Consider the following 26,349-nt stretch of genomic DNA (forward strand, 5'->3'; position numbering starts at 1 on the left):
TGCCAATTTAGATAATAAATACAAAATATAAATCAAATAGTAAATGATGGTGTGTTGTTATAGATTCACAGCAGTTAATATAGCAATTAAACTGAGACCCACCTTTACCAATTGCAACTGTAAATTGATGGACACAATAATGCAACAATAATCACAATTTGGATATACATGATTAGAGGAAAACACAATGATTAGGGATATATTATCATAATAATAATAAGACATTTCAATAGTTGTTTCACATTTCTTTGTAAATACTTTTCTGTGTATATATAAATGTATTTATTGCACATTTGATTTCTTGTTCTTTTACAGATCGATACTTTGTATGCACCCTTATGATTCGATTAATTATTATTTGTACTCTCTACCATATAACTATTCTACACTGTCGCATTGTTACTTTTATTCTTCTATTTTAAGCAAGTTATCCAAATACTTCTTCCATCTCTAAAAATAGGTGTAGAAGGCATTCTACCGGATGTTGCTGGCAGTCCTTGAAGGCATCATTCTTCCATTTTACCTTCAGTTTACGCTTGCGCAGTTCTGTGTGTCTGACCTTCATAGCAGTAACCATGTTCGCAAGGACCAGCGCGTTGGTGTTCTCCCCACAATGGTAATGTCAAAGCTGTTTAAACAATTTCACATCAGTATTTGATGCTATGTGCATTGTATGTTCTACATGTGATGTGTGATTAGAGGAATTGTGAAACTTCAAGTCTGTGATAAATGCAGTTTTTGAATGCAAGGACATGCTAACGTGGAGGCCGCAGCTAATGAATGACAGTGGTGTGCTGCACAGTTCAAACAAGCTAATGCTAGCTAAGCTGACATTTACTAGTTTAAACATTCCGACATTGTGCCAGAAACTTGCAACGAGTTAGCGTTTCACACATACATTTCTCAGAAATGTTTATTTCCTACATGTGAGACACAGTCTCAGCTTAAGTGTTTACTATCTAAGCTTATTAGTGCATCGAATCCAAGCTAACCACTGCTAGCACACTTGCAGCGTTAGCAAGCAGCCAAATAAATGTCCTAAACGTTTCAGTTTGAATCAATCTATGATAACATGATAAAAGTTACTCTTTGTATGTATGTTGTTATTAATGATGTTGACAATGCTTGCAGCAACAGCTTAAATACACTTGTTCTGTTCACAGTGGGCAGGTCAGGAACATGGCTACCTTGAAGGACAGTAAGTACTTTAGTAAACTACTCCTGTAAATATGTAAAGACAACAGCTAAATAACATGTTACACACTATAATCTCCTAATGATAACACGCCTGATGCAGAATAGGAATAATCTAGGCCACGCTATACTGGAAATGACCATTTCTATTCTCTAATTTTACAATTATTTACATGGGTTCGCCCATTGGCTGTAAGACACGACATGCCAAACGCTGTATTCATATATTTTATTTGACAAATGAAATGCTTCACATGCATTATATTGACTTTCAAGCTAAGAGGATCATTACAAGACGATGCCCACTGCGGTCTATTTTGGTTGAAGGTTATTGTGCAGGCACCTGGAGCACAACTTGTATATTGCAAACATTAAACAACTAGAACATGCTAAATTGTTTACCAAATACTAGTGATTCACTAAATATTGACTGTGTTCAACAACAACAACAAAATATATATTTGAAATGAAACTTTCTTGTATTTTTGTGTCTTTCAGTCTAAGGTCATATAAGCAGCGGGTATAATAAATAATGTGACTTTATACATTATTTGCACTTTGCATAAATGTATTCTATAAACTTGTATTATATATTCACATAATTGTGTTGATGGAGTGTCCATGTCGTTTTTTTATTTATTTAATTCATTAATGTTTTATCTTTAGAAACTTTGAAAGCACTTTTTTTTTTAGAGACAAATGTATATTGTGATGTTAGAAATGGGCTATATAAATGCATTTTACATTTTTTAAATGTAATTAAATGTGATGATTTAAAGCTTCAACTGTCTGAAATAGTTGGTATGTTTAAGTACCTTTTTATAAAAAAAAAAGTAAATATGTGTTAGTCTGACACTTGTATCCTCTATTCTCTAGTCACCATTCGGTTGAAGTCCATCAAGAACATCCAGAAAATCACCAAGTCCATGAAGATGGTGGCCGCTGCCAAGTATGCTCGTGCTGAGAGGGCGCTGAAGCCATCCAGGGTCTACGGTGCTGGTGCTCTGGGTACGTTACACCTGGCCTCCTTAGTGTTATTTTAAACTCCTCATGATTAGGATTTAACTCATCTATATCCCTGGATTAAATATCCTCTCTGCTCCCCAGCCCTTTACGAGAAGAACGACATCCAAGTAGCCGAAGAGAAGGTCAACAAGCATCTGATCATTGGTGTGAGTTCTGACCGTGGACTCTGCGGCGCCGTCCACTCTAACGTGGGCAGGAACATCAAGAGCCAGATCGCCCTTTCCGGCCCTGGCACGGAGGTAATGGTGATCAACGTGGGAGACAAGCTGAGAGCCCTGCTGAAAAGGTACCAATGGAAATGTTCATTCATTTATTACATTGATGAAAAACACAAGTCATGTCCGGTGTTGGGAATTTCTGAGCAGATATTTAGCCAATTACTTTGTTTACCAGCAGCAAGAAATTGGTGATATTGAGCTGGAGGCTCAGGCTTTGATGGTTCAGAATGTTGCAAAGATAATGGAAAATAAGAAGAACTGTTGCTTCCCTGTCAAATGTTTTTAATGGACACTTTAAAAGTATACATTTCCATTTGTTCTTATGTTACAGTTTATATCAAAGTTCATTTTTGAACTTTTAATTGCTTGGGTGAAACGATAAATGGCTCAGTTTCACTACATCGAAATTAGGTCGTTTGCAAATAAAATGTTAGAAAATAGTGCTATATTTCCACCCTAGTTTCTCAAAGTCCAAGGTGGTGTCTTAATTTGAAGCTTTAAAAACAAATATATTTACTTAACTATAAAATAACACAAAGAAGCATAACATCTCCTTATTTAAAAGGCAGAAAAACAGCATTAGCTGGTAACTGAGACTACGCAACCTTGTGGCAGACCTTTGCATTGTCAAGTGAGGTTTATGTCGAATGAATGGCTTATGAATAACAATGCTAAAAGTTGTATCTTTCTTTAGACATTACACAGTGCAATCAACAAATATTATACATTAAAGCAAAGAAGTTCTCTAGTGCCACTTTAACATGTGGTAATGGGAATGAAACGATTAAGAATGGTTCAAACCTTCATGGATCTTTTACCAATTCATATTTAGCAGAAAATCAAAAATGTAGATCAAGTAACGATTGTTTTATTGTGCAAATAATACCTGTTGTTCCTCATCAGAACTCATGGAAAGCACATCCTGCTGAGCTGCAAGGAGGTCGGCCGCAAGCCCCCCAGCTTTGGCGACGCCGCAGTGGTCGCCACCGAGGTGCTCAACCTGGGATACGAATTTGACAAGGCCTCTGTCGTCTTCAACCGATTCAAGTACGATGCACACCTTTTTTTTAAAAAACGTTTTTTCTTTATTTGGATTTGTGTAAAGAAACGTTTAGAGATGAGCAAGCAGAGTTCGACTTGTTTTAAAATACTGTATTATGTTGATAGATTAAATCTCCCAATTTCTCTGATGCAGGTCTGTTATCTCATACAAGACTGAGTCGAAGCCTCTGTTTCCCCCAGAAACTGTTGGTAATGCAGGTAAAGTTTATTTTCATTTTTTACTATGACTTTACGATGGCTTTTATATTTCTTTAGACATGATACAATGACATCCGCCACATTTATATTTCGACCCTCTTTAATATGACATTTATATATTTTTTGACATGCAATACTATGACAATACAATACTATAAAAAATTTTTTTTAAATGTCCACATACTATACAATGTCTTTTTTTTTCTTTTTCTGACATACTAGGAGTTTTTACACAATATTTGTCATTATACTATACTGTTTTTTTTGTGTGTAGAATATTACAAACATACTGTCCATGAAATTTTTTACTTGTTATATTAAGACTATTTCACAATACTTTGATATACTTTACTATGACCTTTTCATATTTCCTGACATACTATGACGCTCTTCGTAATTCTAAACTATGACTTTTTTTTAAACAATATTTCTGATAAACTTGAACATACTATATTTATCAAACGGTATGCAGAGATCCTCAAGTGTCTCCTACAGATATATCCTGAACGTGTGTCAGGGTGTCCGCGGGGTCTTAAAAAGTATTAAAACTTGATAAATCAATTTAGCGAAAATTAAGGCTATTAAAAAAAGTATTAAACGGCATTTTCCAAGGTATTAAGAAGGTCCACAGCAACGACAACATGAAACACCCTTTAATTTACTGAAACAACATGTCGGGTAGTCTGCTGGTGGACTACCTGAGAGATATACACAGCAGGAGAACACGCCGTCCACCGCGGAGAATAAACAGAAGGGCAACCATGACAACCATGCTCCGGGGTCTTCTTCGCTGCATTTGGTGTATTTTGTGGCAGCAGCAGCGCCACTTACAGGCCTGGCATATGTACTACAGCATTTTCAGCGGTCTAGTGTGAACGGACACGTTAATGAATCCAATGCGTGTGAACGGAAGACTTTTTTGCGTTTGCGTATGCGTTTTACTGTATGCGTCCTCGTGGGGCCGGGGTCTAAGCCAAACTATATCCGGTCACAGAGATCTGCTATTTTAAAGTAAGGTCAACACATATAGTCTATATTAAGAACGAGAAAAGTCTTAACATATATATTGTTTTTTGTAAACATATGACAAATGTGTGAGGGTGATGACGTCAGAGCATCGTCCTATGTGCCGGGCTTAGCCCCGGACAGTCCCCAGCCCAATTTAACCCCTGGGTATTGAGGGAGCTCATATATGGCATTGCCCCGCTGAAGCTCACCAAAGTTTAGTATATTTCATAGTTCAAAGTTTTGTCAATTGTTTTGTTTATTGGTCAAATACTGGTTTCTGAAGAGTTTTACTGGAATGAAAGAGTACAGAAGCAACAAAGCAGCATACTGCATTAAACCTGACCTTCACAGAGAGGTTGAAGTTCATGTGGAGAGGAGGCTTCAGTAGTCTGTCTGCACTCTGTTTAGTTGTGCTATCTTACAATCAATATAGTAAATGTGAGGTAAAGTGTATCGCCAATGTAACCGGTTAGAAGTCGAAGTTGCGATGAGGTCTTAAAATGTATGGAAAGGGTCTTAAAAAAGGTCTTAAAAGGTATTACATTTGACTTCAGGATTCCTGCATATACCCTGGTGTGTGTTCCTTCCTCCCACAGAGAGCATGAGCGTCTATGATGACATTGATGCTGACGTGCTGAGGAACTACCAGGAGTTTGCCATGGTCAACATCATCTACATGGCCATGAAGGAATCCACCACCGCCGAGCAGAGCGCCAGGATGACCGCCATGGACAGCGCCAGCAAGAACGCCAGTGAGATTTCACTTCCTCTGTCTTGTTATATTTGGTCATCTTTGTGCTGTAAAATCTTTACAATGATGTCTGGCAAAGAAAACAAGCAAATACACTCGTTTCAGATGCCGGAACCAGAATATTAGGCCACATTTCCCTAATTCTGTTTTAATGTAATCCTTTTTATTCTTTTAACTGTAGGAAACAGGGTTTTGGACCTATATATTGTCACGGTCATGACTTTTCACATCTTGTCCTGCTTGTTTGAAACGAGTGTTCAGTACTGAGTTATGCTTTATGATTTCACTCTTTCACAATAAAGTTTTATATTTTGATGTGATGGACGTTTTTCTCTCCTTTCAGCTGAGATGATTGACAAGCTGACCCTCACCTTCAACCGTACCCGACAAGCGGTCATCACCAAGGAGCTCATCGAGATTATCTCTGGAGCTGCCGCTCTGTAAGTACATTTTCTCTTTTACATTTGCAGATTTCACCTCAGTGACTCAACACTTTTTCCACCACTCTAACTTTTCACAACCTAATGGTAATAATAAACCTGTTGTCATCCGTCTTCTAACCCTTTGCTCAACTAAGGAACTGATGTGTTAAAAGCGGAGGTTACATTGTAGGCTGTAAAGTAAGCATTACTAGTTGGCGAGTGTGAACAGCTTCTCATGTAGAAGGGTGCTCAGAAAACATTAGAAATAGTCTAGACGGTAGTGTGGTTTTTAGTATCCCTCCGAGTTCCCCTAGCTGAGTTCTTGCTGTTTGTGTTCTTACTTCAATTTCTTTCTTTGCAGATAAACGGGCAGGATCTTCGTTCCCATTACCTATAGCTCTTCAAAGAACTTCAGACGTGTCGTCCAGAGTCTATGAAAATGTGTGCTTCTATTTGTAAAATATATGGAGAAAAATAAACCTCTTACAGAACCATCATTTTCATCAGTCCCTGTATCTCTTTCCTCACAATAAATTCTGATTACTGAAAATGTATATGTTGAGGCATCACATTCATGGAACTCTTCCTCGCAACATGGGACTTGATTACAATTTTAAAAGGCATTGTCTTAGATTATCAATTGTATATGTTTCCGTTATGACATTTCTTTAGATAGAAATACAACTCTGGATATTATAATTATGCATTTATAATTATCAGTGGTGTAAAAATACAGAGGATGGAATCTGGCATGAAAGAGACTAAGGGAAACTTCTGTGTAGCAATGCAGTGGGAGTCACCGACTCATGAAAGAGACACAGGACGAGCAGGAGTTCTGATGTCAAACACTGGTAGTTTATTACAAGCATCGGCCGGAGAATTCATATCACAAGTCACAGCAGCAAAAAGTTCTGACTGCACGGGTGGGTTGTCATGTCAATTCTGCCCAGCCTATCTCTCGAATAGACCTTTAACTAGTTTACAGAGAGCTAATCAGCATATTGGGGGAAGGTATCCGTGAACACCTGGAGACACTGAATCACTTATCTGACTATGGCTCTGTGACCGAGAGTTGGTCATAAAACTGGTAATGTCAGCAATAGCTGAGGCTTCCCATTCCTTAAGACAGATAACAGACTTAGGGTTCGGTCGTAAAACGTCAACAGGCCGAAAGGTCAAATATCTTAAGTAAAGACAAAATTAATCCCTAACAGAGACCAACAACTATTCACTGAATAAATGCGAAGAAGTATTTTTCGTGTTTTGCCGAGTTGCTTTAATTGTAAAAAGTGTGACGCACACACAGATTGAACCCAAGCAATATTTACTCAAGAACACTTCAAACACGACGCAAATGTGGTTGTTTTCATATTTTTCGTTTTGCTATACTATGTCGTTTTTTCTCATTGATGACATACTAGACTGTCGTTTTTACTACTATACTATTTAGTATATCATATTTTCGACATACTATATCGAAAATACGAGAAAAAAGACGTGTCGAAAATATTTTAACTAAATAGTATATGTCGAGAAATCTGAAAAAGGTACATTTTATATAAGGGGGGACCCTTATTAAAACATGATACCGGACATAAGGGGCTAACTACGGAGCCCTGGAGGGTTCATAGAGAGAAAAATAAATAAAACGTGGCCACGTTTTACTTTCTCGTGCGCACGAGTTACTAAAGCGTGCGCACAAGTTACTAAAGCGTGCGCACGAGTTAATAAAGCGTGGCCTCGTTTTGTGTGTTTGTGTGTGGGGGCATTTGTTTATGATAGTATCGTTCGTTCCGGTGCACTCCGGCAGGACTATAGCACATCGAGATTAAGATTAAACAAATTTCTTTCACTTGGGAATACACTTAACTATGGGGAACCAGATTTGTGTAAAGTAGCCTACTGTTCATGGTAATTTGAAAACAAATGCCGGTGGTGTCGGATACACACGAACACGCACCCAGAGCGGAGCTGAGCACACACACATCATGCGCCCCGGTGACAGGACATCTCCTTCATAAAACGAGGGAGAATACTCTGGTAGTTCGATGTGTGTATAGGTGTGTGTGGTTAAACGTAGCAGCCTCGATCTCTATTCAGCGGTTCTAATGAAGGGAAACGCAGTGAAGTAAACAGTAAAAGGCACAGCTCTTTGCAGCTGGTGCTGCTCTTCTCAGATTCTGCTGAGTTACACGTTACTGCCTCCAGTGCCCTGTACGACGAAGCCAGTTCAACAGACCCTGGACCTGGATATGTTCGATTTACCCGGCTTAACTGACCCTAACAAACGCGATGTCGATAAGCGGTCCTACGAAGCTGGTTATCAACTCAGTAAATCAACCAGGGTTTCTCTGCCCGGCTGAGAGCGCGTTCATGTGAAAGGGACGGGGTTAGCAACATTTGACCAATCACAAACATGGAGACGCATGCTGACAGCGCAGCGTCATACTTCATGAATGAATAGTGTAAATAGCAAATCCTGCTTCGTAGTACAGGCCACTGGTGCCGCTGAGATTTCATAAAGTGAAGGAGGTTTTCCTTCTATAAAACAGCTGTGGGCAGCAGATACTGTGAGTCACGGACAGGAATCCCTCAATTTAAATAAAACGAGGCCACGCTTTATTAACTCGTGCGCACGCTTTAGTAACTCGTGCGCACGCTTTAGTAACTCGTGCGCACGCTTTAGTAACTCGTGCGCACGCTTTAGTAACTCGTGCGCACGAGTTACTAAAGCGTGCGCACGAGTTACTAAAGCGTGGCCACGTTTTATTTATTTTTCTCTCTATGAACCCTCCAGGGCTCCGTAGCTAACCCTTATCAAAAAAAGTATAATTTATATACGGGGGATCCTTATCTACAAAGTTAGTTCCGGAATTAAGGGGTGACCCTTATCTAAAAAAAAAAGTATTTGTATATAAGACTATTATCCTCTTATCATAAAACCTAGTTATAGACACAAGGGGGGAACATTATCAAAAAAGTAAACATTTTATATAAGGGATGGACCCTTATCTAAAATGTGAAGTTTGTATAATATAATAGTATAATATAATAAAAGTAAGTTCTCGACACAAGTTTCCAACATACTGTAACTACATACATAATGTACTGTGTAGTTTTTTCTCTTTTTTCGACATTCTATATTATGTCGTTATATTTGACATACTGTCATATTGCTTTTTTTTCGACATACATACTATGTTTTTTCTCATTTTTCCACATATTATACAATGTTGTTTTCAAATACATTTTTAACATACTAAACTAGGATTTTTTTTTTTACATAAAAACGTTGTCATTTGCTCTGATTTTTGGACATACCATACTATACTTTTTTCAAAATCCTATACTGTCTTTTGTTCTGATGTTTTTTTACATATACACTACCAGTCAAAAGTTTGGACACCTTCTCATTCGAAGTTTTTTATTTATTTAAATGTTTTCTACATTGTAGATTTACACTGAAGACATCAAAACTATAAAAGAACACATATGGTTCTATTTCATCTTTACTGACCGTCAGAGGCGGTGCTTTAGCACTGGATATCTTCCGTCTCGCGCAGGTTACTACTTTTTGAGTAGAAGCCAAGCTAGCTTATTGAGAATTAAGATTCTAGCTCATGTAGCCTGTAGCCTTGTGATCGTCTCGATCGGAGCTGCGGGCTAGGAAAACGCTCGCCCTCCAAAGGCTGCGACGAGCTAGATGTCCGTCCTCCCAAGGGAGGGTCTGCGGTGTTCACCGCTCGGACCCTAGGAGCTAGTGATGGGCATTTAGATTCCCTTCGGGGACACGAATATTTTGATTCAGTTCACTTTAAAGATTCGTTCACTGTTTCGTTCACCGGTTCGCGACTTCTGGTGATTTGCACGTTCGCGAACGATTCGTCTTTGTACTTAATTCGTTCAGTGAGTCTTCACTACTGCCGAAGTCTACAAGAAGTTTGCTGGCGTAAAATGTATGATATTAAAACACATTTTACACCTCACCTTGTTGCCCCATAAATTATGCTCTGGGAATAGGCTACATATTATTTAAGAAATATAATTGGCCATTGTTAAATCTCATAAATGTGTGTCTGACAGCAGGCGAGCACGTTATACTTTCAAACCCATGCACGTAGGCTACTATGTGGCCTAACTTAAATCCCAAAGCATTAAACTCCATTTGGCCGAGTTCAAAGTGAATAAAAAAATATATCCTCTACATCGGTGACGATTTATTCATATTCTATGTACCCATCTATGTTTACTTTTAGCTAGCGCTAAGCTAGTGGGATGCGCGGAGCCCAGCTATCCGCCCTCTGAAGCTTTTAGGGCCGACAGGGGGAGAGTAAGGGCATTTTATCAGATATTTGACCGATCTGCAAACTAAATCCTTACCAATCAATTTCTTCACTAATGTCTTTGTAAAGGTGTGTAGTAAGATGTATTAAAAAGTTGAAGTTCAAATCCTGTATGTTTTTTCGTAACAACTGCTCAAAGTTGAGATACCGATTTTCGAAAAATCTAAAATGTTCAGTTTGGCCTTGGGTAACTTGTGAGGGGTCAAACTAGGGGTTTTTCATGATTCTGAGTTGATTGTAATCATTTATTTTTCACTAAAATCATTCCTTTGTGGAAAAACGGCCACGCCCACCTTTCCCGCTCGCCCCACCCCCCATAATGCCTTTCCACTGCTAGCATAAAAATTGTTTGATTATTTTACTATTTGCCCTTTTAGGACTTATTGTTTAGTGGTAGCTGCTAGTTGGTTGGCATTCAGAGTGAGGATGTTTAGAGTTAACATGCTGAAGCCATTTTCAACCTTCATTTGATCATGGACAGACTGCTTTTTACGCCTGATATGTAAGTATTATCTACATTTTTAACTTGAAATATTTCATGTCACTACTTTGGTAATGAAATGTAACATACTGTACAAGTTGTCAACTTTTCTTACTTGTTAGCTGTGTAACAGTAGGCGCAATAACATGGTTAGCTAGCTAACGTTAAATCCATGATGTATTACTCCATGATTAGTTGTCAACTTTGCTTACTTGTTAGCTGTGTAACAGTAGGCACAGCAACATGGTTAGCTTGCTAACGTTAAATCCATGATGTATTACTCCATGATTGTATCCAACTAGGCAACTACCATGATGTATTACACACCTCAAACTGAATCTTATGATCATTTTATTTTCTTGAATGCTAGCTTTCTGGCCCATTAGGTTACAGTGGTGTATTGTCTCTGACAGGATCTTTTGTGTTTAACGTTACTGTGAAGCAGATCTTCTATTTTCCTTTGCAATAATATCTATTACAATGTTAATCATCTACTGTACATGAGATTGTCTTTAATGTCACAAAATAATGATATTATGACTGAATAATACAATGTTTATTCTACTTTGAAGGACATATTAGTCTAGCAGTATTGATGAAGACTCGACTCCACCTTTGCTAAATGGTTTCATCTGTGAAAGCCCGGAGACACCAGCTCAGAGGCTGATACAGCCAACTCCTAAAGGCTACCCTACTTTTTTGGAACAAGCACAAGTAGTTGAAAATGCTAAGATTTTGGAGCGTTTGAAGGAGGCTCAGAACATAGGAAGACTCAGGTACCACAACAAGTGTAAAGATGATTTATACAACAGGTTTCTTGAAGTCACCAAGAACTCAGGCCAAACATTAAGGCAGAGAAAGAGGCAGCTAAGAAGAAGAGAAGACGCACTTGCTCTGACTTCAGTGCAGCTTCTGCATGCAGTTCTACAAGTTCACGGTCTGTTCAGCTTCTGTACAAGAATGTATGCATTCTTTGCAACCAACCTGCACAGATCTACAAAACTCGTCCAGAGGAAGCTAGAAAGAGATACAGAGTGCCAGATAATTTGACTGCAGATAGACTGAAGGCAAGCTTTCGGAAGACAGCACAGAGTCGCGGGGATGACTGGGGCACTGAAGTTGTTGGACGTCTGGAAGGGATCAATGACCTTGTGGCAGAAGAAACCCTGTACCATTTGCGCTACAAAACTCTTTTTGAGACAGGTGGCCATTACTCCAAGACTGAAGATAGAGGACAAAGGAAGAGAGGACAAAATAAAATTGATGAGGAACGAGAGGCTGTTTTTGTTGAATTCTGTGATTGGTTAGACTCAGAACTCGAGCATGGGGTGATGACTCTTGACCAAGTCCACGAAAAGCTACAGCAGTTTGATCCGTCACCAGATAAGAGCCTTTCTTATTCAAAGTATTGGCTAAAGAAGAAACTCCAAGATAAATTCCATGACACCTTGTATTTCACATCACAGGAGAGAAGGGCAGATGTGCTCTGCCTCAAAGATGACACAGACAACATTCTGCGAGAGCATCATGCTAATCTTGAGCATGGAGATGAGAAGACTCAGATCATAAAGACTGCACTAAAGTTCGTATGCAACGACATCGCCATGGTCGATCTAGACCCAAAGTCATACCCCACAGCACACAGTATGACTGACATCCAGAGTCAGCTGGCTCTTGTTCCTGAGAGTCTTCAGATGTTCCTGAAGCCAATAGTGAAGACCGACGAAAGAGTAGCCATTTGGGGGCAGAACTTCATAAAGGCCTGTCGGCCTCGATCAGGAGTTTTGCCATACCAGATGGGGCTTGCCATACAACTTGATCATAGATTTGGGTTAAAATGGATGCTGAACAAGTTACACCAGCTTGGATACACAGAGTCATATTCCGAGACACAAAACTACAAATACTGCTTCCTTAATGACAGGAATGGAGATGGCATCCAAGATACTTCTGATACTCTTTATACCATTGTGGAAGAAACTGATGAGCAGATCGATGATGAGGTTGCGGTTGACTCTGCACTTGAGGATCTATCATTTATGACAGCCAGTGGAAGTGAAACTAGCCATGACAATCGGGTGGTCATGGAGGCCATGGAGGTTGGAGAAACAACCAATGTATTCACTCAGTTTGTCGGAGACAATATAGATTTAAACATTGTCTCTATTCAGGGAAACACTCCTTTCCATTCAATGGGTTGGATCAAAGTCACCTCTCCGGCACCATCTTTGCCAGATCCCCAGACGACAGCAGCTGTCCACAGAGTGAAGTTGAAGGCACTTGACAAAGCTAAGATCCTCAGAGGAGCTGAAGTGAAGATTCTTCCATTCACCAACAGAACAAGGACAGGGATAAACACCATCACATTTCTTCCCATTACTGAGCTTGCCTCTTCTGTGACACAAGACCAGCTACTCCTCACTCCGGGCGATACACTCTGGGCAGCAGGGTGAGTGATCAAAGCCCAGGATCCTGAGTTCCCACACTCCAACTGGAATGGCTGGATGAAGAGTATCCATGCAGATGATGTCAAGCAGCGCACACAGATCGACTTCCTCCCAATCATTGAAGGTGACCCTAATGACCTCAACACCATCTTCACCACTCTCAAAGAGTGCACGCCAGGCTTGGAATTTCATCATTTTAGGGGCAAGGCCATTTGGCCTTCCCATTCACATTTTTTTTAAGGGCACACAGGCCACATGACAGGGCACAAAGGCCGTTTGGTTAAATTACGCTGGTCAATCAACATGACTGAAAAGTGTAGCACTAACGTCAACACCAGTCGTTTTACAAATGGCTGAATAGCAATAGTGTTTCTTAAAGGTATACGTTAAGTTCAGCCATAAACCACATAAGTCAGTCATGTATTATATCAAAACCGCTTAGCAAGAAAAATACTAGATTCAAAGGTGACAGCTATCTGCTAGCTTGTAGAAGCAACACTAGATGTAGACCCCTTGAAGGGAAGACGTTAGCGCTATCCAAACTAGCTAGCTATTGCTAGTTTTCATGACAAAATGTAACGAGTCGACTTTAAATAGGCTAATACAATGGTAATTACCTATCAATAGTACTTTCTATAAACACGTAAATGTTAAGTCCTTTCAAATACTACCACATACTTCAGTTAAATCATATCAAAACAGCTTGGTCCGCTTGCTTACCTGTGCTTGTCTTGCTCCCGCGGCTGAGGAGGAGGCTGTCGGGCCCCTACAGGCATTTCTGATGGAACAATCACAGCAGAGCAATCGCTCTGATCCACAGGCACGGGACTATCCTACTGCGCGCACTAATATGACTTCACTAGCGTTGTTTACACGGCATGTCTGACGGAACAATCACAGCAGAGCAATCGCTCTGATCCACAGGCACGGGACTATCCTACTGCGCGCACTAGTATGACTTCACTAGCGTTGTTTACACTGGAACTTTTGACAGGGGCACAAAGGCCACTTTGGCCGTGAATTGCATTTTTTTTCACAGGGCATCACGGCCAAAGTGCGGGGCAACGACGGCCATGGCCGTCGTGGCCGTCGTGAAATTCCCACCCTGCACGCGACTCTCTGCAGACAGAGTCACTATAGTGACATTCGATCTTCCGATCTGGCTGAAGGCTGTGGACATTATAAAACAGACAAATCTACCTATCATTCCGAGGTTGGGTGGATTTCACCTGCTGAAGTCCTACCTTGGATCCATTGGAAACATCATGGAGGATTCTTATGGGCTCAGAACAGTCTCATAATACACACATGCACACAGAAGGATTCACACTTGTATTTCATGATCCGCAAAAGGATTCAAACTTGTATTTCCGGATCCACACTTGTGTTTTTCAATGCATACACAAATGTGTTCCGTTTCATATGCATGTAAATAAAATCCAAACACAGAAAAAAGTTTTACATGTGTATTTTTGATCCACACATATTAGTTTTCCGTTTAAAACCGCTGCACCTTCAAACACAAACAGCTTTCTGTGCACGGATCGCTGTGCATTCGTGTGTGGGTTTTTTGAGACTCCCCTGACGGTCACCCGATTCGTACTTGTAATTTCTCTCATCTATAGCCAATCAGATGTCTCCTCCAGTCTAAGCCAATCACATGAGCGCGCCCCCACGTGGGTAGGATTTCTTGCGTTCGTGACGTAGCACTTCATTTACGCATTTTGCGCAGTCCGGACTCCGGAGCTGATAGGTCAGAGGTCATCTTTAAAATGGCGTCTGGTGGTCGCGCGCCTCCCGCTCCAAGTGTAAATTATGTTTAAATTATGAAATACTCCTAAATTATGAAGGATTGGTTTTGCTTAGTTGTTAGTTGTTTAATTCGAGAATTATATAGAACTGTTTCGGTTAGCTGTGTTGTAGTAGCTGAGCTCCATAAGCTAACATTAACTAGCGTTGTCTGTCTAACGGTCTAACGATCCCCCATTCTTATGATGTGCTTCTGCTACCAAGTAAAATGTTGCAGTGAAGTGAATGTGAGAGAAAATTAATTGACTGTTCGACAGGGTGTAACGCCTCGGGTCGAGGTAGCAGCACGGGCTTTAGTTCAATTAATAGCCAGGGAGTTGTCTGCGACTCCAACTCCACCAGAAGTGAGCATAGCAGAGAGTGCACCGGTCAGCGTAGCAGTCAGGGCGCTAGACAGCGTCCAATCCCACAATGATGTCAGGGTGAGGCAGGCGATGAGAAGGTGATTTAATAGACTTTTTTTTACATTTGACAGTTCAAGATCAAACTGTGGCCTCGCAGAGGCATGACAGGGGGGCGCGAGAGACCAGGAGGAAAAATGGTTATTAAAAAAAAAAAAAGATTATAAAAAAAAAAAAAAAATCATATTTTGAAAAATTATTGATTCGAAAATAATATGATACAGTACTATTACGTCTGGGTCTCTGTGTTTCATTAAAGCTCGGCTCTGTGTGTGTGTGTGTGTGTGTGTGTGTGTGTGTGTGTGTGTGTGTGTGTGTGTGTGTGTGTGTGTGTGTGTGTGTGTGTGTGTGTGTGTGTGTGTGTGTGTGTGTGTGTGTGTGTGTGTGTGTGGAACGAGCCATTTTGTGTGCGTGCGTGAGCGAGAGAGAGAGATAGCGCACCGGTACCGGAGATCGTTGATGTTAGCTTCTGGTGCTAGCGAGCTACGCTAACGGATATAAGGAGTTGTTTTAACAACAAAGTGGAGGAGAGTCCTCTCCTGTCAGACTGAGAGTCTCAGTGAGCTAAAGGACTCTCAGTGTTATCTCAGTGGGTCTCAAACGTTTTGGTCATCATTAATGTAAACAATTATTTCCGAGGCACACGTTTATATGATCATTATAGTTATAAAAAAATAAGAGAATACATGAAAAACAGCTATGAAATACTATATGACAGTAAAACAAGAATAAAGTTTAAAAGAGTGATTTATAAAATATCCATAAAGAAATAGTAAATCTGTTTACAATTCTGTTTCACCTGGGTGTTGAGAGATGTATCCATAGATCTCTTCATTTTGCTCTCAAAGTGCACCAGATTGATGCTTTCAACTTCAATATTTAAAAATCTTCCCGGGGGAGCAAGCCCCCGGACCCCCCTATGTGAGGTCCACACACCACCTATAAAAATAGCACTTTACCCCTGCTTACACCTATATGCCGAGACTTGATATCGAGCCTTCATTGTAACAGTCGCGGGTACATAGTGTATGTGCGTGGGGAGTGTTGCAGTAGAAAATTCCACTGTAGCGACCGGTACATTAATGGGAAACCCTAAATGTTTGAGCACGCTCTATGAAAGGTCAAGCTACCCCACAGCACCCCCAAAATAAATCTCTGGCGCCGCCACTGAGCCTGACTATTTGTGTTGGGGGGGCCCGACTTTTTTTTTTCTCCAAAGGGGGGGCCTGACCGAAAAAGTTTGAGAACCACTGCTCTAATGTAATGTTGAGTTAATGTTTTAAAACATTTGTCCATAGTATGTATCCTCCATTACTGCTTTTAAAACCTTTAACAACCCCTTGCTTTGAAACGTCCCAAACACAATATATTAATGTTTTCAAAACAAATATTTTGGTAAGATAAAGCTAAGTGTCAAGATTGTTTTTGTATCGACAGAATATTAACTATGATTTCGCTTTTTATTCATACAATTTGTTCAACCTATGTTAACAAAACCATCAACGCAAGCCAATGATTTGCAAATGATATAACAATGTCTAGTCTCACAGATCCTTTTGTCATTCCCACATCAGGCAATTCCCAAGTATGTTCAGTACTGATCAGCCAAGAGGCAAAAGACGATTTCCCACCCCGGCTCCTTGCATCGTCAAACGGACGGACTTTCACATATATGTCCTTTCGGGACCCAGTCAGTTTACACCTAAGGGCTCGGAAGAGCTACCACTTGCCTATGCTGGCCTTGGAAAGAGGATGCTAAATCTACCGGACAACTTATTGCACAGTGAGGTAATCATATAAACAGACAGTATTAAAGATTTCTCAATGATTTAAAATGTGAATCACTTGCTGAATATTGTATGTTATTTCACTTTGTTTTAAAGACTATGGCTTCGGTTGAGGAAGAATTTCCAAAACTGAAAACATTAAAAGGAGGCTGGATGTTTTTCAAGTCAGCAGGTAATATTGTTCTCATCTCCATTGGTGAAAATGCTGTGTTGTGTTTTTCACACTCAGAAGCCCCACATATGTGTTTTCTGTTGCCCTACTTTGAATTACCATTCATATCACTTCTTCAAGTTGTATAAAACAGTACTAAAGTTTGCCTGACAAAGTGTAACGTATATCCCTAATATTAATGTATGTACTGTCAGGTGGTTTTAAAGCACACTTGTGTTGTTCATATTTAGATTTTAAAATAGGTGGTAGTGGACGTCGAAAGCGGTCCATAATTCCTACTGACTCCGAGGGGTACTCCACAAGGCTCCTCAAAACAGCGTCCAACAACGGAAAAAACATTGTGTTTGTAATTCCACTACAGGAGCAACTTTCTACCGAACCACTACCCTATGACTCGGCAGAGTTTGCAAAGATGCCACAGTCAACCTGCATAACATGTGGCAGTCAAATGCCTTTGCAGCTGTTGCCTTTACATGTGGAGGAATGTAATGACATATTGACTGTAAGCTGTTATTAAAACGTTTCTCTAATTTCTCAAATAAATATGTAATGTTTTAGTTTGCTCAAATGACTGTTTCAAAGTCTATAGAACCAATTCTCTGTACCTTTTTAGTTTTTTAGGAGAGTGAATCTGGGACTTCTCTTGATGAAGTGATTGAGCAGCCAAATCCACCTAACACAGGGATGGGAGAATTGTCAGAGGTAGTTGATGCTGATCCTGTTAAAGTTACTTTGCAATTTAGTATAAAAGCCTTATTGTTTTCAGTAAATAATGACAGCATGATTGCAGGTGTGTATATAGGTAGGGTATAACACATTTCACCAAACAGACTTTTTGCACACTGTCTATGTACTCATTTTTTTATCATAGAATTATGTTTCCTGTATCACTTATCTGAGAGAGAATTATTAAACATAAAACCTCTTATAATAATGTGATATGTTTTAAAGGTATTGACATTTGTTTATGTTTTTTACAGGTTTGCCCTATATGTCTTGAATCTTACCCAATTGATGTCCTCTCATTTCATGCAAGCACATGTGGTGAAGGGTAAGACGTTTTGACTTGTTCAAGCAAAAGATGGACGATAGACATGTTTTGAGAGAGGTGAACAACATATACAAAGTGTCAAACCTAATAACGATATCGTTTGGTGAATGTGCTTGTTCCTTTTTTGTGTTTTAAAATGCTGTAATGTTACAGCTATAGCAGCTGCATCAGAGCATGTAATGCATTTTTAGGAAATGTAGAAATCTTAACAGAGCCGAAATACTTATTAGGGATCTGATTTAAATTACTTTGTTTGATATGCAAGAAGAAATATGTAAAAAAAGAAGGGCGCTCACTAGTCTCTATTTTCCATTCCTGTGAGTATGTTTTTTGTTTTGTCTTTTCCAAGAATGGACCCTGCTCATCATAGCGATGCAGCCAGTATGACAAGGACAGAGGAAATGCCAGGACCTTCAGTTCAACGATTGCCAGCAACAGTTTCAGCAGGTTATTTATTCAGAACAATTACTGCTGTGGTGTAGTTTGAAACAGTGACTACTCACAAACACTTAAATATCAATGATCACCAAAATGAATGTTGTTACATGTTTGATCCAGTAATATGGAAAGGATAATTGATTTCAAGTTACTACCTTTTAATATATTGCTTTAAAATACAGGGCTTACTAAATGAGACAATAAATGAAGTACTATTTTACAATTGAAGCTGACATATTATGAAGTTTATTGTACCAACCACTTTTTTTCCCTTCAAATTACATTTCAGCATGGGCCAATGAAGTGGACCCCCGGAAGGCATGTCAGTTGTTCAGAGAGGAACTGCTGGAACGTAACTATGAATGTCCACGCCTCTTTCTGTCAATCGACTTGTTTGACGCAGAAGAAGAAACAGACAGTTCATTGATTTCATTCTTTAAAATGAACAATGTTAACTGGGCAGCTCCATTGAAGTGCAGGCTGAGAGGTATTAATAAATAGTGTAACTTCTCATGTTTCATTATAGGTTGTCATCTGGGTCGAATTTTGCCTTTTTGTTTGTTTTTACTTGCATGTTGAGGATTAAGTTCATGTCCCTTAGACCAGGGAAGAAAGAACTAGTTACATTTATTGTATTGAAAGCTTGAAGGATGATTCATGTTGTCTCTTGGTAAGTGTATGTTGAATATCATCTTGTTGGTTGTACTTTTCTAAATGAGGTCGTCTTTTCAAGGGGATGCAGCAGTCGGCCAAGGTGTCAACCGACACGTTTTGTCAATGGCCATGCAGAAACTGAAGACCGGCTTCAGTATAAATGTAGGTGGGATGTCCCCATTTGTCTTTCAATTGAAATAACCACTTGCAGCTAAATCTTAATAAACCAACAAAGATTACAACATGCATATTCACAGTTGAACCAACACTCAATATAGCTTGACCTAAAAATTACGTTATAGCAATACATGGTGTCTAAACTATTTCTCCTTTTCTCTTAAGGCTGTGCAGCTCTTACAAGCCTTTTTGAAGGCGAAATGGAACATCGGGTTCCCTCCGCAGCTGCTGTGCTTCGGGAAAGCAACCTGTTTGAGATGGCAGGTCGGATGATAGGCCATTCCTTCCCGCATGGTGGTTTTGGTTTCTCAGGACTAAGTGTGCCTGTAGTGACTCTGTTGACTGGTGGGAGCACGGATACTGCAGCATCAGTGAAACAATTGGTTTTGTGAGTGTCCTAGTTAAAAAGTGACATGTCATACACCACTGCACCACAATGCTAACATACACTTGTCATCTTGTGCATTATGAAAAAGATTCCATTCATGCGTCAAGGCTGGGCTGTTTAGCTAGAAATGATTTCCAATGCTTTTTTGTGTCCCATTTTGATTTTTCCAGATTTAGGCTTTTTGTCCACTTTTGCATGCATTTAAATGATGTCCTCTTTTCTCCTGTTTTAGCTCAAGAATACACAACTTACTGCTCAAGAAACCACCAGTGTGACTGATCTTTGCCTGTCCTGGGACCTCCCTGTTCCAACCTCCACCAATCATGACTGGCTGTTCCAGGAACTTCTTTCCCATGCAGTAATCATTTTATATTGTACCATTTTTATTTAAACAATACAATACAATGTTTAGGTAATTAGTAGGTTTGCTTTGTAAGTCCTCCTGTATCTGCTACTGTGGTGTTTTTCCATTAGTGCCTCAGTTTGATTGTTCCTTTTACTTGTAGGTACTTCACCGTGTTAGGCAGCCTATCAAGCAGATTCGCAAAGGCCTTAAAGAAAGGGGAATCTGGCCGCTTGTTTCAAATAGGCCAGATGTCCACCCCATATTATTTCCAAGAGAGAAAAATGATGAGCTGAACTCACAGGTAAGTACCATTTTCTTTATTGGATTTATGTTATTCATGGGATTTGTTTGCAAACACTATCATGCAATTTCATTTGTGGGGCTCTTAAACTGGTGTGTAGATCTTAAATCAATGCTTTACAATGTTAAGATAATTCTGTAGCATATAACATGAGCTTCAATCTTAGCAAAGAACACGTTTGTATTTGATCCCCTATAGACTGTGATCCAGAACATCCACTGGCCACAGCCCAAAAGTGACAGCGATGAGGACGAGGACGACGCCGTTCCATTGGAGAAAGTCGGTCTCGTCACTGGATTTTTGAGGCAATTCATAGAGGAAGGTAACACTAATTAATGACTACTAAAGCTATAGTGCAGCTGAAGAGATGGCAGTTCTGATGAAAAATAATATACACACATCGGTGTACAAATACAAATCTATGCATGGGTTAACCGTTGATATTCCTGCAAGTTTTACTGCTCAAATTTAAGTTTTGATATAATGCAATTTGAGGTATCGCATACATAACAAATTCTCTCCCATAGCATCTCCGAAGGTGCTGCGTGACCTCTTGAAGTTCTGGGTCGGGTGGGAGCTGCTCACAACAAACCTTGAAGTTGAGGTTGTTACTTCAAAATACCCAGTGGCTCTCACCTGCTTCCTAAAATTGAAGCTCCCAAGCCACTACCAAACTTATGAGAAGTTCCACCAGGACTTGATGATGGCCCTCAGTTCCATCAGTTCAGGCTTTGGGCTTGTGTAGCTACACACTGACTCTCAGTTTGTTTTGTATTTTTCTGGAGAAGGGTTTGCCTCTCTATTCAATACACTGTGTGAGATACAGGGTTACAGTTGGTACACCTACCGTGTTTTATAAATAAAGGACATTTGGAAAAAGACTGTTTGTCCATTATCATTGTTACACTTTAACGGAGCGTCCACACAGCAGCGTGCGTTGACGCTTGGAGTTGGGCGTGTCTGAAGCTTGGGGATTTTTTGCGACCAACAACCAATCACATGAATCTCCCGCCCCCGACATACAAAGCAATAGCAATGTTAAAACGAAGTAAACTGGATATAAAATAATGAATTTTCCCTCCATTTTTTTGAATATGAGGAAATGACCTGCGTAGTCTCTCCCAGCATACACACGGTTTGATTGGCTAGCGCTTGTAATGGCAGATTTGCATAAATGGGATTTCATTGGCTGACGCTTCTGCCGAGTCGCCAAAAGTTGAACATTGCTCAACTTTTGAAGCGAGCAACGCTCCACGTCGCTTTCCAAAATGCAGTTCGGCTAAAAGTGACGTCACCCCATTCAAAGTGAATGGGCAGAAGCGTTGGAAGCTTCAACGCACGCCGCTGTGTGGACGGGCCGTAACAATGCCCAATCCCTTGAACAGTAAAGCATTACACTCCAAATAGTTCTTTTACAATGTTTTTATTTTGTACAGAGTGTAAAATGAATGTAATTCTGTTGCTCTGAAACGGTTTTTGATCCTGACTGAAAATGCATCTCTAAAAACACTTCCATTAATTTATAAGTCAAAAGAAAAATGTCTAATCATGCAATTGAGATTAACTTAATCAAGCATAAGCTATGTAAATATAAAATGATTAACTTTCCATCATTGCCAAATAACTGAAATCATGACACAAATCATACTATAGTTGTTAAATGTAACAACTATCGGTGCTCAATTAAATTCTCAATGTATTGGACAGTATTGAGATATATGTCCACTCCGAAACATTCAGATTCTTCCAATGGATCAATGTTGTCTTGCAGTTGCATAATTTCAAGGTCTGAGAGAGGGAAGTTCAGCGTAGGGACATTGACCCCGGTATGATGCTCATTTGTGTATCCACTCTCTTCCCATTGAATCTCTGGTATGAGTGAACCCTAAAAAAGACAAAGTGAGTGTACAAATATTAAAGCAAGCACTGTGCCATTACTGCTTCTTATTACAAAATATGTGATCAGGCGAAATAAAGAGGGTATGCAATTGTTCTATAATAATAAAAAATGGAGTGATTGTGGAATAATGTTAAGGTAATAGTGTAATATTATAGAAAAGTGTTCTTGCTTGCTCCCAGCAGAGGTTTTTTTAATCCAAGAACGGGAGTTAGTTTATGAATCAGATAACTTATTATACTGTTTGGGTTTTTATTGATTGATAATAAACAAGAGATAGTGATGGTTTTGAAAATTCATAATTTACCTCAGGCTCAGGATCTGCAACAGGATTCAGGTGCTGGCCCACCTGCCACAACTGATTGGGTGTCAGATTTTGCTCTGTCCTGATGGGATGGTTGGCCCAGGCCTCACTGAACACATCCAGGTTGGCTTGGATGCGTGGCAAGAAAACGTAGTGGCAGCAGAAGATGTGCAGGACGTTACTGATGTCAAGCAGGTGTTGTTCCTCAAGAGAGTGCAGGGTGTTGTAAAAGACACCCGTAACACTCATGAACACATCACGCCAGAGGCGTTCAATTCTGTGAGAAGAAAACACAAAAAAATGTTAAACTTGAAAGAAAATTCAAACTGTTCACTATGAACAATTTAAAGTTTCCTAGTCATTGAATCAATGGCAATGTCTCTAACTGAAAATTGCATTTATTTAAAAAAAATCAACTGACTTGACAGGAGAGTACAAACATAACATTAAGTGAGTTTTCAAATGTTTGCGTGGCTGGTAAATTTCTGTGAAAATTGTCATTTTCTTCTTTGTGAAGGAATGGTCTCAACATGTGCTTATGAAGGTTTGTTAAAGGGAATATTAAGAAGAAGAAATATGCTCATAAGCTTACAAAATTAGGTTTAACTCACCGTTGATTGTGTACGCTTTTCCCTGCAATGAAGCTGTTACTGTCAGTTCCACGAACTGAGAACATTAATTGTGCTACTCCCACATTTTCTCCACCATGATCTCCTCTCACTCTGGAAAATAAATCAAATAATTATGCATAGTTAAAATCTACGTATTTGAAGGTCCAAAAAACGAGGGGTACAATTCCATAATGATCTACATCCATAATGTGATCACAAATGGCTCTCTCTGGACATACATATTTGAGATATCTGGACAGGTCCTTAACTGTAACCCTTAAGAGTTCTCTTTCACTTTATTAAACCTCGAGTTATCTTCCACACCTGAATGAGGGATGGTTCACATCAGCTTGTGAATAGATTATATTTTCATATTTCTGTACAGTACATGAATCTCAGCTGAGGGATAGAAAAATCTGACATGTCGCTTATATATTGTCATATGTGAGGGGCTCACATAGAATTAACAATTGATATGGCTGTGTCCGACAGCACTTTTGTGACCTAGAAAAGTACCGTTTATAATGGCAATTGTTTTAACTTATATGTTCAGATTGCCTCTTTGAACTAACAGTAAAGCACGACAATATTTGCAATGAATGAGTCCCATCAAAAGTAAAGTGGTCGTCACTGATGCAGCCATTGGAGGGGAACATCTAAATTTGATGGAAAGGTCCGCAATTACACTAATGATTACATATGAAATAATGTGAATACCTCAGAGGAAACCCGTGCTCGTTCACAGCTTCATTGAAGAAACACAAGTGGGTGTCAGCCCGGTTGTTGTCTGCTATCTTCAAGTACATAATCTACACATACAAGTACACATAAAACAACATATTAGTACCTTGATGAATCAGTTTAACTTGAAGCATCTGTCAAATGACAATGTGCAGCATTAAGAGAATAACGCACAACAGAATTATTCAATGTATAACAGAATATCATGATAGCTCAGGCAAGCTTCTTGACATATATTGTGCGGTTACTAGTATAAGTGTTTTAATTATTTCACAAGTTCTTCAAAGTATTTATTTTGAAATTAAGTAAATAAGTAAATGCATATTGTTTGATCTGAATCACTTAAAATATAAGGTGACTTTAGAAGTCCATATCGTCTGTTTGGTAAGAGGCGATATGTAATTAACTATAGGTTAGATTGTGTACCTAAAGATCACCACCTGTTGGTACAGAAAATAAACTGAAGCTTAGAAAAGTAAAACCATCACATGATGTTCGGCAACATTTTGCAGTTGTTGGTTCTTGACAATAGAATAGTCTTACCTTCCTTGAATAGCCATCTATTCCCCCAAAGATAACAAAGTTGTACCTGTCAATGATAGACAATGATATGATTACATACACAAGATATATACAACTAGACATTAAAAATAATAAAATGAACAGATTACATACAGACAGCATGCAGACAAACCTGATGAGCTTGTGGTTGGTGTCAATGTGCACCATGTACTTAGGGTAAGGAACTGTGTATGTTCTCCTCACCACACATCCCATCCGGGTCATCCTGGCGAGCACACCAACACTGTCCACACGATGCATGGATGCATACACCCGTTCCCATTGCACTCTGTGTCCCTTCGCAAGTAGAGCACCTCGGACTACACGGTAGCCAGCATCTGGCATTGCACTTTTTATTGTGGTGATCAATGAATCCAATTCGTCATCAGTGCAGCCACTATATGAAGCAGATATAGAAATGTCATTTTCGGTCATCCGCCTAAATAGCGTTGCTCTAGACACACCCAGGAGTCTGGCGATGCAACTCGATGGCAGTCCCAGTTCAACCAGATGTGTCAGAGCCTCTACTGACACATTCAATCGTGGACGCCCACGTCCACAACATTTTTGCAACTCAAGGGTCACAAATATCTGTTGATTATCTCTCTCTTGTTGGATAAGGCTATTCAGGTCTGCAAGTGCAGACTGTATATTATTCCCTAAATCAACAATGTCACCCAGTGCACTCAATATAACAAAAGCCTGACGGCACGCAAACTGTAGCCCTTCGAGATCAACAGGTGTCCTATCCAAGATGTATGTCAGTCGATCTTGAAGTCTCTGAAGGATTTCACGCTTTACTGATTCCTGGGGGGAAAAGAATAGAAAAGATAGATAAAATATGACCAACAGTGCTCAACGTTCGACCGTTTGTTTACCAACACTGATTAATCCTATTTAACATCATATCTTAATGTTCAATTCCACCCCATCATTAAACACAATGGAATATATTTTTGAATAATAATTTGAGCAGCAAATTTTGGATTAATTCTGTCTAAATTGTCCCTAAAAAACAAAGCAACAGAATGAAAGAAGTTAAAGAAATGTTTGGCTAATGTTAGCTATGTAAGGTTATAATCCTAGGTAGTCTATTAGCATAATATAGCTAACTTGCCAGCAAACGCTAGCATTACATGCCACCCATATTACTTCCATGCTAACACATCACTAACATAACAATAATTCATACCTAAAACATATTTAATCATTCACGCCGAGACACGTATAACTTACACTTGTGCTAGACGCCATGTTGAAGTTGACCTGTCAGCTCCGGAGTCCGGACTGCGCAAAAAGCGTAAATGAAGCGCTACGTCACGAACGCAAGAAATCCTACCCACGTGGGGGCGCGCTCATGTGATTGGCTTAGACTGGAGGAGACATCTGATTGGCTATAGATGAGAGAAATTACAAGTACGAATCGGGTGAGCGTCAGGGGAGTCTCAAAAAACCCACACACGAATGCAAAGCGATCCGTGCACAGAAAGCTGTTTGTGTTTGAAGGTGCAGCGGTTTTAAACGGAAAACTAATATGTGTGGATCAAAAATACACATGTAA

The 26,349-nt window shown here is 39.6% G+C and overlaps 3 protein-coding genes across 7 annotated transcripts; 2 read left to right on the forward strand and 1 right to left on the reverse strand.

Annotated features, from left to right (window-relative positions):
• The first annotated feature begins 529 nt into the window (after nt 1-529).
• Nucleotides 530-6,382, forward strand: atp5f1c (ATP synthase F1 subunit gamma). 2 transcript variants are annotated; one of them, XM_034226128.1, is made up of 9 exons: nt 530-616; nt 1,164-1,198; nt 2,071-2,202; nt 2,302-2,506; nt 3,342-3,485; nt 3,634-3,698; nt 5,303-5,458; nt 5,801-5,897; nt 6,241-6,382. In XM_034226128.1, exons 1-9 carry the CDS (start codon nt 576-578, stop codon nt 6,242-6,244), a joined length of 879 nt encoding a protein of 292 aa, XP_034082019.1. In that variant the 5' UTR covers nt 530-575; the 3' UTR covers nt 6,245-6,382. The 2 variants fall into 2 exon arrangements, with proteins under 2 accessions (XP_034082019.1, XP_034082020.1); XM_034226129.1 differs by lacking the exon at nt 6,241-6,382 and having other exon boundaries at nt 5,801-5,901.
• An 8,430-nt stretch (nt 6,383-14,812) lies between these two features.
• On the forward strand, nt 14,813-20,586 carry LOC117552443. Of its 3 annotated transcripts, XR_004569969.1 has the most exons (13): nt 14,814-14,958; nt 15,217-15,401; nt 16,935-17,148; nt 17,244-17,319; nt 17,562-17,821; nt 17,941-18,021; nt 18,300-18,370; nt 18,720-18,817; nt 19,098-19,295; nt 19,542-19,628; nt 19,805-20,027; nt 20,260-20,385; nt 20,534-20,586. XR_004569969.1 is itself a non-coding variant. In XM_034225855.1 (12 exons), the coding sequence occupies exons 1-12, from the start codon at nt 14,923-14,925 to the stop codon at nt 20,300-20,302; spliced, it is 1,572 nt and encodes a 523-aa protein (XP_034081746.1). In that variant the 5' UTR covers nt 14,813-14,922; the 3' UTR covers nt 20,303-20,523. The 3 variants fall into 3 exon arrangements, 2 of the variants coding, with proteins under 2 accessions (XP_034081746.1, XP_034081747.1); XM_034225855.1 differs by lacking the exon at nt 20,534-20,586 and having other exon boundaries at nt 14,813-14,958; nt 20,260-20,523; XM_034225856.1 differs by lacking the exons at nt 20,260-20,385; nt 20,534-20,586 and having other exon boundaries at nt 14,819-14,958; nt 19,542-19,624; nt 19,805-19,927.
• Nucleotides 20,587-22,078: 1,492 nt separating this feature from the next.
• LOC117552520 lies at nt 22,079-26,140 on the reverse strand. Of its 2 annotated transcripts, XM_034226048.1 has the most exons (7): nt 26,025-26,139; nt 24,922-25,595; nt 24,771-24,816; nt 24,204-24,295; nt 23,487-23,597; nt 22,879-23,152; nt 22,079-22,559 (listed from the first exon to the last, which is right to left on the reverse strand). In XM_034226048.1, the coding sequence occupies exons 1-7, from the start codon at nt 26,040-26,042 to the stop codon at nt 22,344-22,346; spliced, it is 1,431 nt and encodes a 476-aa protein (XP_034081939.1). In that variant the 5' UTR covers nt 26,043-26,139; the 3' UTR covers nt 22,079-22,343. The 2 variants fall into 2 exon arrangements, with proteins under 2 accessions (XP_034081939.1, XP_034081940.1); XM_034226049.1 differs by lacking the exon at nt 23,487-23,597 and having other exon boundaries at nt 26,025-26,140.
• Nucleotides 26,141-26,349: the final 209 nt, after the last annotated feature.

This window comes from Gymnodraco acuticeps, unplaced genomic scaffold (genome assembly GCF_902827175.1).
Source record: "Gymnodraco acuticeps unplaced genomic scaffold, fGymAcu1.1, whole genome shotgun sequence".
Lineage (NCBI taxonomy): Eukaryota > Metazoa > Chordata > Actinopteri > Perciformes > Bathydraconidae > Gymnodraco > Gymnodraco acuticeps.

Excerpts from the sequence above, each read along its gene's own strand:
- atp5f1c (XM_034226128.1), top strand. The coding sequence starts at position 576 with ATGTTCGCAAGGACCAGCGCGTTGGTGTTCTCCCCACAATG. Across the intron at positions 617-1,163 it reads TTGGTGTTCTCCCCACAATG|TGGGCAGGTCAGGAACATGG; the intron begins GTAATGTCAAAG and ends TTCTGTTCACAG. Across the intron at positions 3,486-3,633 it reads GTCGTCTTCAACCGATTCAA|GTCTGTTATCTCATACAAGA; the intron begins GTACGATGCACA and ends TCTCTGATGCAG.
- LOC117552443 (XM_034225855.1), top strand. The coding sequence starts at position 14,923 with ATGGCGTCTGGTGGTCGCGCGCCTCCCGCTCCAAGT. Across the intron at positions 17,320-17,561 it reads GATGTTTTTCAAGTCAGCAG|GTGGTAGTGGACGTCGAAAG; the intron begins GTAATATTGTTC and ends ATTTTAAAATAG. Across the intron at positions 17,822-17,940 it reads AATGTAATGACATATTGACT|GAGAGTGAATCTGGGACTTC; the intron begins GTAAGCTGTTAT and ends TTAGTTTTTTAG.
- LOC117552520 (XM_034226048.1), bottom strand. Across the intron at positions 24,817-24,921 it reads ACCAACCACAAGCTCATCAG|GTACAACTTTGTTATCTTTG; the intron begins GTTTGTCTGCAT and ends TATCATTGACAG. Across the intron at positions 23,153-23,486 it reads AAAAGCGTACACAATCAACG|AATTGAACGCCTCTGGCGTG; the intron begins GTGAGTTAAACC and ends TTCTTCTCACAG.